The sequence below is a fragment of the Tenrec ecaudatus genome, chromosome Y (genome assembly GCF_050624435.1).
Source record: "Tenrec ecaudatus isolate mTenEca1 chromosome Y, mTenEca1.hap1, whole genome shotgun sequence".
Lineage (NCBI taxonomy): Eukaryota > Metazoa > Chordata > Mammalia > Afrosoricida > Tenrecidae > Tenrec > Tenrec ecaudatus.
Window position 1 is genome coordinate 19427621 of NC_134549.1, and position 12161 is coordinate 19439781.

Genomic DNA, 12161 nt, shown 5'->3' on the forward strand with positions numbered 1-12161 from the left:
AACTCATTTTCTCGACCTAAAGCATTGGACCTATCTAGAGCAGAATGACACTGTACCTTAGAGATCAAGATGATGCTGAAAGATCTAGGGGAAGGACAGTGGGACTGTGGAAGTGGGTTGGCTAACAGCCAAGGGTTGAGATATGCTTATATTTGCAGTTGCAGAAAACAAACGGATCCCCCCCTCAGGAGAGTGGGAACCTGAGTGCACAGAGATGGAGGAGCCACCCAGATCTCTTCACCCTGATTCAGGGCAGGGCGGGCAACAGATGCTGTGGTGTGGAAGGTCGGAGGACGGTGCAGAAACCTCCCTGCTACTGCTGATGGCCATGGCTGCCATCCCGGGTCTTCTGGGCCTTTCACGGCAAGGGCATTCCAGGAATGGATGGAAAGTGAACGTTTTTTGCAGAAATGGCAAGCTGAAGTTGATCAGCTCGAGGCCACCCAGACGAAGGTGGACGATGATCTGGGATGGAAAGTGGCTGAGCCACAACACTGTTCAGTGGCTTGTGGGTCAGATATGGAGTGACAGCAGCCGCTGATGCTGAAACGTAACTGAAACACGATAGAGCTTTGTGTCGCCGTGTATCTGCACAGAGACACCTGGCATGATCGGTCCTCAGTGACACACCATCTACAGCGATATTGCATTAGACCAGGTGGACTAAAGAACAAATCCAGGGACACATATATGTGTAGAAACTTTATATCAAAGAGCAATTTTATATTAACACATTAAAGATGGGATATTTTTTTACCAACTTACCCACATTCCCGGGTACTTTTCGGCTGTTAGGTTTTCTTTCGCATGAAACCATAAATGGGTTTACATCTCATCAACTTTTTATATTTATTTATAACTTTCCGTTTTTGAATATAAAATGCCGTCTCACATTATAAAACCATATTTTGCAAGGTATGCGGGACATGATCACTTGAGAACTAGAAGCTTCATCAAAGTATAAACTTCTTGTAAAAAGAATCCACATAATGCAAATTTCTTTGAAAAATAAAAATACAGTATATGAAGCAAAAAATACCATTTCCTGTGTTCACCTGTTGATGTTCCTGTTATATGATGCACTATTGTTACTATTCTCTGTAACCACAAGGAGAAACAAAGGCAGTGTGCAGCCATTATCCCTGAAACACTGCAAAAATTAGCTCCTAGCCCTTTGGTTTGTTTAGTGGAGACCTTATGGCAAACAGCTACAATTGCTCCATCTATTGTAGCTAGCATTAAAACTCTATATAAACAAAGGCACTTAGTGCTTTTGAAATGTATGGTACTTTGTGTAACATTTTTCTCTGTGAAACACTACCTTACAAAATGAGCAAGTACACCTGGTTTCACGTCTTTTCCATGGGCAATGCAAACCACAGGCCCTGGTATGATATTTCTTTTTCCATTGCTTGAAATGAACACAAGTTCATGCTGCTTCAGGAGTTATCTCGTGATCCATCTGTAACACGAGCAAACTCGGGATCTGTCCACAGTGTGCTAAGACATCCCAGCCTGATCCGCATGAACCATAATTACCCGATAGGTCCAATACGAGGCCACGAATCCTCCTTTGGACTCAGGAGGCAGCAGGATATGCAGTGATGCAAATGTCAGGAAGCTCGCAGGCTGCATCCCACCTGGCTGACGTAATTAAGGCTCCATGGCAGCTTGGATCCCTTTATGTTGACTTCAGGACTTACTGTGGAGAAATGCCTTCTCACGCTCCATACTCTAATAAGAGTTCCCCTCACTGAGATTTCCTAGATGTGTGATAAGGTGTAAAGAGCTTCTGAAGGCTTTCCCACACTCCTTACATTTAAAAGGCCGCGCCTCCCTGTGGGTGCGGAGATGTGTGTTCAGGGTGGAGGAACGTTTAAAGGCTTTGCCACATTCCTTACATTTAAACGGCCGGTGCTCAGAGTGAGTCTTCACGTGGCAAGTGAGGTAGGAGGAATCGGCGAAGGATTTCCCACACGCCTCACATTTGAACGGCCTCTCTCCACTGTGAATCTGCAAGTGTCTGGTGAGGTGCGAGTAGCGTCTGAAGGCTCGCCCACAGGGCTTACAGGTGAACGGCCGGTCCTCAGAGTGCGTTTTCATGTGCTGGTGGAGGTACCTGGCAGAGGAAAAGGTTTTTCCACATTCCTTACAGGTGAAAGGCTTGTCTCCACTGTGAGAGCGCAGATGTGTATTGAACAGAGAGGGTCGATTGAAGGATTTCCCACACTGCTGACACTGGAAGGGCCGGGCCTCGGAGTGAGTTTTCAGATGCTTCCTGAGGTAGGTGAACTGACTGAAGTTTTTCCCACACTGGCATTTGAAAGGGCGCGCTCCACTGTGAGTTCGCACGTGTGTGTTCAGACTGGAGGGGCTCGTGAAGGACTCCCCACATTGCTGACACACAAAAGGCTTGACTCCGATGTGGATCCACTCGTGATGATACAGGGAGGAACGCTCACAAAATGCTTTCTCACAGCGTTGGCACTGATAGCGCTTCTCACCACGTCCTGTTTCCATGGGATGGCTAGGGTTTGACGAGGAACTGCAGCTTGTCCCACATCCCCTTTCATCGCCGGCATCCTGTCTTGTGAGAAGTCTCAGGGGCGCGGCTACTTTCACACGACAAGTGGAGGTTGGTGCACCTGTGTGAGTTCCACTAGGATTGTGAGATGAAGGATCCGTGAGGGCCTTTCCACACCGACAGCACTGAATTGGATGTTCTTGGGACAGTTCGCTCCTTGCCGCCGTGCCACTGAGAACCTGGTCGGAAGTCCTGGCACCGTGATTGTCTTCGTTCCTTTCAGAGAGGTTTTCTACGGTCGGATTTCTGTAAAAATCAGCAATGGTCTTAGAAAAAATATTTCCCTTTTTGTTTCACATTTATACATAGGTTAAACGGTCAAGATTCTTGAGTAGACTCTGTTTCAGCAAGGTCTCTATGAAGACGTGGGATCTGTGGGATGTAATGAGGGGCACACTATGCAGCTCCCTGTAAGACCTTACGACATCCTGACATCCTCTCAACAGGGTGACTGCAGGTGACTGCAGTCTCATCCCTCAAGTGTGAGCATCTAGACTCGGATGAAAACAGAATAAACAAAATGGAAATTTGAACACTGTTTGCTTAGGAACACACAGCGTGAGCCTACCTGAGGCTGTGCCGCAGAAAGATTATTTCTTACCTTAATATCGAAAGCAGGGGGAGGGCACAGGTGCAGTTCCACCCCGGCCTATAGGGGCTTCATGGGTTAGAAATGACCCCATGGGAATTACAGACCCATGATACACACACACACACACACACACACACACACACACACACACACACACACACACTTGTTATATCAGGACGTTGATTCAGTCGATAACAATGCAGTCACTTCCAGTGTAAGTGAGGGCAGAGGATGAATATCGTTTCTCAAGCTGTTAGATCGTCTCAGGAGCTGGATGGCTGACGGCCCTGTGGAGCATGACCGGCACTGCACAGGTGCATGTGACCGAGCATCACATCTGACTGGGGCCACTGCTTCAGGCGGGGTCCAACCAACAGGTGAAAAACCCTGGTTCTTTGTCATGGAAAGATTCTAGGTCTGGAAACATGCACTTAAATATATACGCCCACGAGTGTTTAAATGTGATCATCTGATGAGGTTTTCTCCTGCGGAAATGATGCTTTGAATGATACTCACGTCCCACGTCCCTCCTGCTCTTTACACCGATCTCCACCAACACGCCCTTCAGAGACGTCTGCAATGAACAAGGACCAGGTCTCACTCTTCACGAATCGCAGCAGGACACCTTCACGGGGCAAGTTTTCTTCACCATCTGAATGTTGAGAGACTGGCAGGTTAATTCAAGTTAACGTTCACTGGGAGAAAAAGCAATGAGTTACTTCTCAAGGCAGGAGGGCGTGGTCACAGAGAGACTTCCCACCCCTTTGCTGTTTCCGCAATTCAGAAATGGATAAACAGCAATTCCTGAGCAAGCACTGTGAGAAACCACTGTCCTTAAGAGACGTCAACAGGACTCATGGAGCATCGAAAGAGCACATGGGACTGACTACAGGTGGATCAGAGCACCTTGCTCAGGTGACCAAGATGACGCTTTTCCACGTTGCTTGTGTAAACATACCGTATATACTCGTGGACATGCCGAGTTTTTACAGCACATTTTTATTGCTGAAAAAGCTCCCCATTTTTGGTGATAAAATCAGATGCCTCGGCTTATACTTGAGTAGATGCAGTAATTGGCCCAAGTCTTAAATGCCCACTGTTTTAAGATCTTTTTTTAATCCTTTTATTGGGGGCTCATACAACTCTGATCACAATCCATACATACATCGAGTATGTAAAGCACATCTCTACATTCCTTGCCCTCATCTTTCTGAAAACATTTGCTCTCCAGCTAAGCCCCTGGCATCAGCTCCTCACTTTTTCCCCTTCCTTCTTAAGATCTTTCCCTGCTGTGATCAGAACACAAATGGGTAGAAACAGCGGGTTGCTTATAGGGCGATCCACAGGATGAAGAAAACATCACAGAGCAGAGGACAGTTCCCTGACACCAAGCCCAACTGTTCAGAGCTCTGAAGGTGAAGAGATGTCGTGCAGTTTGCTGTAGAACAACAACGTCACACTTGCAGTCAGCTCAGTGAAACTCCCTACAAACACTGGAGGCAGAGCCCTGAGTGTCATGTAAAACCAATGCTTATCCTACCAACACAGAACGAACCTCAGGGGGTTTGACCATAATAAAATGGAAATATTACAGTTACAAAGATTTATGTTCACGGAGAAACTAGGATATGTGTGCTCTATGGGCTAAAGGGATGGAGCCTGTTTCACTACAACTATTTATAGAGCTTTCCTTCTCAGATATGGAAGTAAAATCAATAGAAATATTTCTGTTCAGGTGGAAATTGAGCTACCAAATGACCCAGAAGTAACCCTACTGGGCATACACTGAGAAGAGGCAAGAAAAAACCACGGTCAGACATCTGTGTGCCGGTGTTCATCAGGGCACAGTTCACAATTGCTAGGAGTTGGAAACAAGCCAAATTTCCATCAACTGATGAGTGGATTAAAAACACTGATACAAAAAATCTGGTACAAGGGGGTAATGATGGTGGGGGAGAAAGAGGAGGGGAAAAAGAGCCGATACCAAGGGCTAAGTAGAAAGTAAATGTCTAGAAATGAAGGCAACAAATGTACAAATATGCCGGATTCAGCTGATGTATGGATGGTGATACCAGCTGTACGAGAACTCAATAAAATGACTTTTTAAAATAAAAACAACTGGTACAAACATGCAGTGGAGTTCTACGCATCGTTAAAAAGCAGTAACGGACCCATGAAGCACATCGCCGCATGGAAAGAACTGCAGAAAATTATATTAAAAGAAGCAAGCCAAGCACAAAAGGGCAAGTACAACACGAGTCTGCTGAGGTAAGATTAAAACAAACGCAGAAGGGGCACAGGGAAAAGCTACTTTGCACAAACATTCCTGGGGCGAAGACCAGGTAGTATGTGGGGAGGGGCCAGACCACGTCCAGGCAAACACGTGGTAGACAACTAACGAGGGGGGAAAGGAAAAGATATAAAAAGAAACAGGTAGCAGGGACACAGGGCACTAACCCACTCAAGGGCAGGGCATTGTTTGTGTCTCCACAGGGAAACAGGGGCCAGACTTCAACCTAGTGCTCCAGGATGGGAATGCAACATGCCGGCGTGGAGTAGGAACCAGTGGAGAGTGCTGAGGGCCGGCCCCAATCCCAACTACTATGTGGACGCCTGTCCCTCCCCCACAGAAGAATTCCCTTCAGAGGACAGACTGAATCTGCAGCTCAGGGAGAGGGACATGACTGATCAGAGCACACGGGAGCAGGTAAAGGGGGAGGGAGACAGAGTGGAGCACGTCCTGGTCCAACAGGCCTTGAGGATGATGCGCCTGCTCAGAGCTGGCCCCACTCTAAGACACGATGTCCCTCACTGACCCACAGCCCACAGGGGACAACACTGGACACACAGTGAGGGAATTGCACCTGATCTGATCCCACCACATGGAGGGAAAACACTGAGGGCGTGGAACAGAACAGCAAGGGGAACAGAGCAAAGTCCCCAGGGAAAACCAAATACAGACTTTGGGGCCAGGGCTTTGCTCCCCATCAGACTCGACTGGAAAACATTCCTAAAGGCCAACAAACAGTGCTTGAAGTAACTACAAGCTTTTCTTTATTGTTGTGTTTTTTTTGTTCTGTCACTGGCTTTTTGTTGCTTGGTTTTGCTGTCTTGTTTTTGTGCATGTTATTATCTCTGCAGGTCTGTCTAAATAAGAAAGGCCGGATGAACAATCTGGAGGAGAAACCATTGGGACCGACAGTTCCAGGAGGACATGGGAGAGAGGAGGTGGTGGGAAAGGAAGTGGTGTTAACAAACCCAGGGACAAGGGAACAACAAGGGATCCAAATCGGTGGTGTGAGGGTGTAGGAGGCCTGGTAGGGTGTGATCAAGGGTAATGTAACCAAGAGGAATTACTGAAACCCACATGAAGGCTGAGCATGATGGTGGGACAGGAGAAAAGTCAAGGCAAATAGAGGAAAGAAGTAGGAGGCAAAGGACATTTATAGAGGTCTAAATAAAGACATGTCCATGTGTAAATATATTTATATATGATGATGGGAAATAGATCTATGTGCATATATTTATAGGTTTAGTATTAAGGTAGCAGATGGAAATTGGGCCTCCACTCAAGTACTCCCTCAAAGTAAGAATATTTCATTCTATTAAACTGGCTCACTTTCCAGACACATTCACTGAAGACAAATGGGTACATAAGCAAATGTGAAGAAAGCTGATGGTGCCCGGCTATCCAAAGATGTAGCATTTGGGGTCTTAACGACTTGAATGTAAACAAGCAGCCATCTAGCTCAGAAGCAACAAGCCCACATAGGAGAAGCACCCCAGCCTGTGTGATCACGAGGTGTTGATGGGATCAGGTATCAGACACCAAAAAAATCCTATCATAGTCAATGACGAGGGGAGTGCAGACTGGAGACCCAAACCCCATTTGTAGGCCACTGGACGTCCCCTTGCAGAAGGGCCTCAGGGAGGAGACGAGCCAGTCAGGGTACAATAAAGCAAGAATGAAACAAACAACTTTCCTCTAGTTCCTAAATGCTACCTTCCCACCCACCCCACTATCCTGATCCCAATTCTACCTGACAAATCTGGCTAGACCAAAGGATGTACACTGGTAGATAGGAACCTGAAACACAGGGAATCCAGGACAGATAATCCCTTCGGGACCAGTGGTGAGAGTGGCGATACTGGGAGGATTGAGGGAGGGTGGGGTAGAGAGGGTGCATTGATTATAAGGATCTACATATAACCCCCTCCCTGGGGCCAGACATGAGAAAAGTGGGTGAAGGCAGACGTTGGACAGTGTAAGGTTTGACAAAATAATAATTATAAATTATCAAGGGTTCATGAAGGAGGGGGCAGCGGGGAGGGAGGGGAAAAATGAGGACCTGATGGCAGGGGCTTAAGTGGAGAGCAAATGTTTTGAGAAAGATGAGGGCAATGAGTGTACCAATGTGCTTTACACAATGGATGTATGTGTGGATTGTGATAAGACCTGTATGAGCCCCTATAAAATGATTATAAAAGAGGAAATATTTCTGTCCACTAAGGGAATTTAGGAAGAGACACGAACAAGAACCCCATGATCCCAGCATTGACCTTACCCACGGAGGTCAGGTTTCGCAGCGTGTCCATCATCACGTCTCTGTAGAGCGTTTTCTGAGCCTCGTCCAGCAGAGCCCACTCCTCCTGCTTAAAGACGATGGCCACGTCCTCAACTGCCACGGAGCCCTGAAACAGCCCCACGTCACACGTCAAGAAGGGGGAACAAGCACGTGTGCCCCTCCTCAGCTGTCCGGGAGGAGCTGTGTCACTGTCCAGGCAGGACCCCGACCAGGTTCCCTTCTGCTAACCAGTGGCTTGGCCCTGCAGTCACCCCTCCCTGGTTAAAAACCTCTTCTGCTCAAGGGCATGGGCTTTCGCCCTGGACTTGCTGCAAAGCTTCTCAGACAAAGGGCCAGCACCCCACCCCAAAGTGGGTTACAGAAGTCTCCCCTCCCCTGCCTCCTCCTTACAGCCCTCTGGGGGCCCCTCCCCTCCGTCCTAAGACCCCTCCCTTGGCAGGAATCCACCGTAGCCCCTGCCTGCTCCTCCCCAAGTCTGTTCTTCAACCTTTCTCTGCCTTCTGCACCCTCAGCCTCCCACTTCCAGTCCATCTACAGCCAGAGCTCCCCAATGGGGGACTCCCCCTCCAGTCCCTGCACACAGTCTTTCCCTCACAGGAAGCAGGGCCCCAAAATTCATCAGGCTGCCCTTCCCCAGGGGGTATTTCCATCTCCACCTCAGACCTGCATAATGGAAAAGCCCCGGCCCACAGCCCTGGTGCTGGAGAGACCAAGGTCTCTCTAAGAAAGGTCAACACAAGGGCAGGGACCCTCTGCCCCACAGCGCTGGACCCACATTCTCTGCTACGCTCCAGCCGCCCTGTCGTGTTTTCTTCACGGTCCCTGAGGGCACTGTGCACGAATGTAAAATTCTGCTGGATGCATCTCTCCTCTAGACCAGCCCTCCCTGACTGACCACCCCTGCCGCAGATAAACACCACTGTGCCCACAGAGGAGAGAGAGCCTCGCGAGCCTGACCCTGCAACCCCCGCAGACTCCATCCTTTGAGCCAAACGCAGCCACAAGGGCCCACAGCCCCAAAGCTAACAGCTCTCACAAGCCTTGAGCGGGAGGGGGCGAGCGTGTCACTGTTTCCTTGGACAGTGAATATGCTCTTTTCCCTGGTTAACAACATGCACCAATCTACAAGGCAAGAGGGCTTCGTGCTTCATGGGAAAGACAAGAAAGGAATTCAAGGCGTCTTAGAGGCCGTTTGGCTGCCTGCAGAGAGAGCTGGGAGGCATTGCAGAAGCCGCCAAAGCACTGACACCGAGTGGAAAGGCCTGGTGAACGTCTAGACGACTCTGAAGCCCCAGAGGCAGCTCCACACCCTCTCACAGTTCTTCCTGTCTGCCTGCTGTCACCTGCTCTGCCAGACGCTCCACTGACTGGCAGCAGACCCGCTCTCCCAGCAGCTGCAGGCTCCCAGAGACACGAGGTTGGGCTCCGAGGGGGAGGAGCACTTGTGCAGCCTGGTATCGCTGACTGTTGGTAAAGCAAGTCCACAGCACATCCCACCTAGCGGGCACCAGGCTGCTCCAGCTCCTGTCTACAACCCGACGTGCACGTCACTCCGGCAGCTCAAGCTTCCCAGAAAGTGCTCACTGTGGGACCAGGCACACGCCTCCAGGGTCCAGGAACCCCCTGCTTGGAATTGCCTGTGGGGAAATGTTGGGAGCTGGCTCTTTCCTGAAATTAAGCCCCCTGCTCTTGGGCACAAGAGTTTGCTCGTGTGTCCTGACACGGCTTCTGGATGGGCTGAGGGCCTGTGCACAGGAAAGACACTGCCCTCAGTGGTTACCGATTCCTTTAACCTGAAACTCAAAATACTTGTAAAAATTCAAATCTTCCACCATGACTGGTTAGGTGTCCCCAGAACCTTGAAGGATGAAAGACTTCAGTAAATTTTTAGAGTAAATTTTACATCACGTATAATGGAGGCGTTCCACTGCATTAAACTGTTCATGTTCCGCATAAGAAAATGTGGTGAAGAAAGCTGATGGTGCCCGGCTATCAATAGATACAGCGCCTGGGGTCTTAAAGGCTTGAAGGTAAACAAGCGGCATCTAGCTCAGAAGCCGCAAAGCCCACATGGAAGAAGCACACCAGCCTGTGTGATCATTACGTGTCGAAGGATCAGGTATCAGGCATCAAAGACCAAAATCGCATCACTGTAAATGAGGGTGAGTGCAGAGTGGGGACCCAAAGCCCATCTGGAGGTAACAGGACATTCCTTTACGGAACGATCACAGGGAGGAGATGAGTCAGTCAGGGTGCAGTGTAGCAACGATGAAACACAACATTCCTCTAGTTTTGTTTTTTCCTAGTTCTTAAATGCTTCCTCTCCCCACTATCATGATCCCAATTCTACCTTACAGATCTGGCTAGACCAGAGGATGTATACTGGTACAGATAGGAACTGGAAACACAGGGAATCCAGGGCAGATGATCCCTTCAGGACCAGTGGTGAGAGTGGAGATATCACAGGGTGGAAGAAAAGTGGGGTGGAGAGGGGGAACCGATTCTAAGGAGCTACATATAACCTCCCTCCAGGGGGACGGGCAACAGAAAAGTGGGTGAAGGGAGACATGGGGCAGTTAAGACATGACAAGATAATCATAATTTATGAATTATCAAGGGTTCATCAAGGGTTTGAGGATGAAGCAACAAATGTACAACTTTGCTTTACACAACTGATGAATGCACGGATTGAGATAAGAGTTGTATGAGCCCCTAACAAAATGATTTAAACAGCACAGCAAGGTCCAAGTTCGCGACACTGACATTCCAGGGGTAACATGCTAAGACCGTGCCCCAGAATCTCATCAACAAGCTCACAGAGCGAGTGTCTCTGAAACAGGGAATGTGTTCTTGCTAAGTTCTAATCAAAGACCGTGGGGAGGAGTCAGGAAGTACGTGGTTGCACATAAACACACAGGACGGAGGCCAACGGGGAGGATGCGGACCCTCATTAGGGGTCTCTGGTTCCCGCACTCTCGGGGTCTCAGGGCAAGAGAGTCCCACACAGAGAGAAACCAGCCTGGAGGCCACACACTGAGCCCCTCAGACTGTCGGCTCTGCTCTCACACCTCAGATGCCACCAAGGGACCCCCTCGTCCAAGCACAATCCCACCCGCAGGATGCTCAACATCCGGCCCCACTTCTCCAACCCACGACACACCCTCCGTGGAGGAACAGCAGTTAGGAATCGCACACCCCGAGTTCCAGCGCCTGAAAAACCGCTAAAGAACCAGCAACAACTAAAGAACCCTGCTGAGCTGAGAGATTGTCTCTGGAGACCCAGGTCCCCTTCATTCCCAGACTCCGGTAAAGACTCTGCGACAGCAGACGCAGCAGAAGGGGAGAGTGTGGGGGTCGTAACCCCACAGGCACCCAGACGGGTGTCACAGAAGGGTGACAGGTGGTCCCAGGCATCCAAATCTTGAAGGAACCGTGCCCTGGGCTGCGGGGCTCACCGTTCCATGGCCGGTCATTCTGGGCGCCGTCTCCGCCCGCGGAGCTACATCGGAGCTGCGTCCCGGGCTGAGTCCAGGCGGCTCCTCACACCTGACACCTGCAGGGAGAGGTGGTGGGACTCGACCTCTCAGAGAGTGGGGCGCGACTGCCTTGTAGTTGGGGTTCGGGGCGACACCCCGAGAGCGGGGACTCAGGGATCGGGGTCCAGCGCCCACGGGCACGGGCCCCCCAGGAGCCGCCGCCAGGTCCTGAGGGAGCAGCGGCCGAGCAGGCGCGGCGGCAGGAGGCGCGGTCAGCGCCATGGCTCCGGGTCCGTGTTCTGTCCGGACCGGGGCCCGAGCGGCCGACGGCAGCGCTGCGCTCTGGGCGAGTTAGTCCCGCCGCGGGCGCCCGGGTGTCAGTGCTTCTGGGCCCGAGCGCTCAGGGCCGGCTCCCCGACGGCTCCGCGCCTCCTCTGAGGGGGGTCAGGGCGGGAGGGCGAGCTCCGCGCCTCTGAGGGGGGTCAGGGTGGGAGGGGCGAGCTCCCCGCCTCCTCTGAGGGGGGTCAGGGTGGGAGGGGCGAGCTCCCCGCCTCCTCTGAGGGGGGTCAGGGCGGGAGGGGCGAGCTCCCCGCCTCCTCTGAGGGGGGTCAGGGCGGGAGGGGCGAGCTCCGCGCCTCCTCTGAGGGGGGGTCAGGGCGGGAGGGGCGAGCTCCGCGCCCCCAAACCAGTTTCCCGACCGCGTCGCGGCCCCGTGGTCTGAGGGCCCGTGAGGGACAGACGGACGGACGGACGGGCTCCCCGACGCGCTCGGGGCACTCCCGCAGCGACCGTGGGGTGCGGTGCGCTTCCCCCCGCGGCCCCGCCCCCCGCCGTCCGCCCGCCCAGAGCCGCCGGGGGATCGCGTTCTTTCCCGCCCAGTGTCGCCCGAGACCGCGTCCCCGCCGACGCCCGTCCCCCCGGAC

The 12161-nt window shown here is 51.3% G+C and overlaps 1 protein-coding gene across 2 annotated transcripts; it reads right to left on the bottom strand.

Annotated features, from left to right (window-relative positions):
* Positions 1-689: 689 nt before the first annotated feature.
* Positions 690-11623, bottom strand: LOC142435553 (uncharacterized). 2 transcript variants are annotated; one of them, XM_075539775.1, is made up of 4 exons: positions 11218-11623; positions 7742-7868; positions 3693-3750; positions 690-2830 (listed from the first exon to the last, which is right to left on the bottom strand). In XM_075539775.1, exons 1-4 carry the CDS (start codon positions 11518-11520, stop codon positions 1735-1737), a joined length of 1584 nt encoding a protein of 527 aa, XP_075395890.1. In that variant the 5' UTR covers positions 11521-11623; the 3' UTR covers positions 690-1734. The 2 variants fall into 2 exon arrangements, with proteins under 2 accessions (XP_075395890.1, XP_075395889.1); XM_075539774.1 differs by having other exon boundaries at positions 3693-3828.
* Positions 11624-12161: the final 538 nt, after the last annotated feature.

Coding starts and splice junctions, on each gene's coding strand:
- LOC142435553 (XM_075539774.1), bottom strand. CDS start 11,520: ATGGCGCTGACCGCGCCTCCTGCCGCCGCGCCTGCTCGGCCGCTGCTC. Junction 3,829..7,741: donor GCGAAACCTGACCTCCGTGG/GTAAGGTCAATG, acceptor CTCAACATTCAG/ATGGTGAAGAAAACTTGCCC. Junction 2,831..3,692: donor GAGCAGGAGGGACGTGGGAC/GTGAGTATCATT, acceptor TGATTTTTACAG/AAATCCGACCGTAGAAAACC.